At 58.1% G+C, this 310-nt stretch overlaps 1 protein-coding gene across 1 annotated transcript in view; it reads right to left on the minus strand.

Moving 5' to 3' along the window:
• The window catches only part of R3HDM4 (R3H domain containing 4), a gene marked incomplete at its 5' end in the record, with an annotated part of 5,467 nt that overhangs the window by 715 nt on the left and 4,442 nt on the right, over positions 1–310 (minus strand). Inside the window, one exon of the mRNA XM_009579061.1 lies at positions 195–250. Within this exon, the coding sequence (XP_009577356.1) occupies positions 195–250 (56 nt within the window). The remainder of the gene's footprint in view (positions 1–194; positions 251–310) is intronic.

Consider the following 310-nt stretch of genomic DNA (forward strand, 5'->3'; position numbering starts at 1 on the left):
TGTGACCACAGCCGAGGCTCCCCAGGGAGCTTCGGGCAGCAGAGGCAGGAGAGCGGGGTTATCTGTGAGCCACAGCGCAAGGTGGGGCCGGGAGGAGGAAGGGAGGAAGAGGCTGAGCTGGAAAGGAGAGATAGTGATGAAGAGAAGGGAAAAACAAAAACAAAACCAAAATCAAACAAACATGAGGCTCTTACTGGCAGAGACGAGGTCCATGTACTGGCAGAGCGCGTGGAGCAGGAGTCGCTCAAAGCTGGGGGAGATGAGGGACGGGGTTAGAGCCGACGTGTCTCAGAACAGCGTCTCCCGCGCG

This window comes from Fulmarus glacialis, unplaced genomic scaffold (assembly GCF_000690835.1).
Source record: "Fulmarus glacialis isolate BGI_N327 unplaced genomic scaffold, ASM69083v1 scaffold19390, whole genome shotgun sequence".
In the NCBI taxonomy this organism is placed as follows: domain Eukaryota; kingdom Metazoa; phylum Chordata; class Aves; order Procellariiformes; family Procellariidae; genus Fulmarus; species Fulmarus glacialis.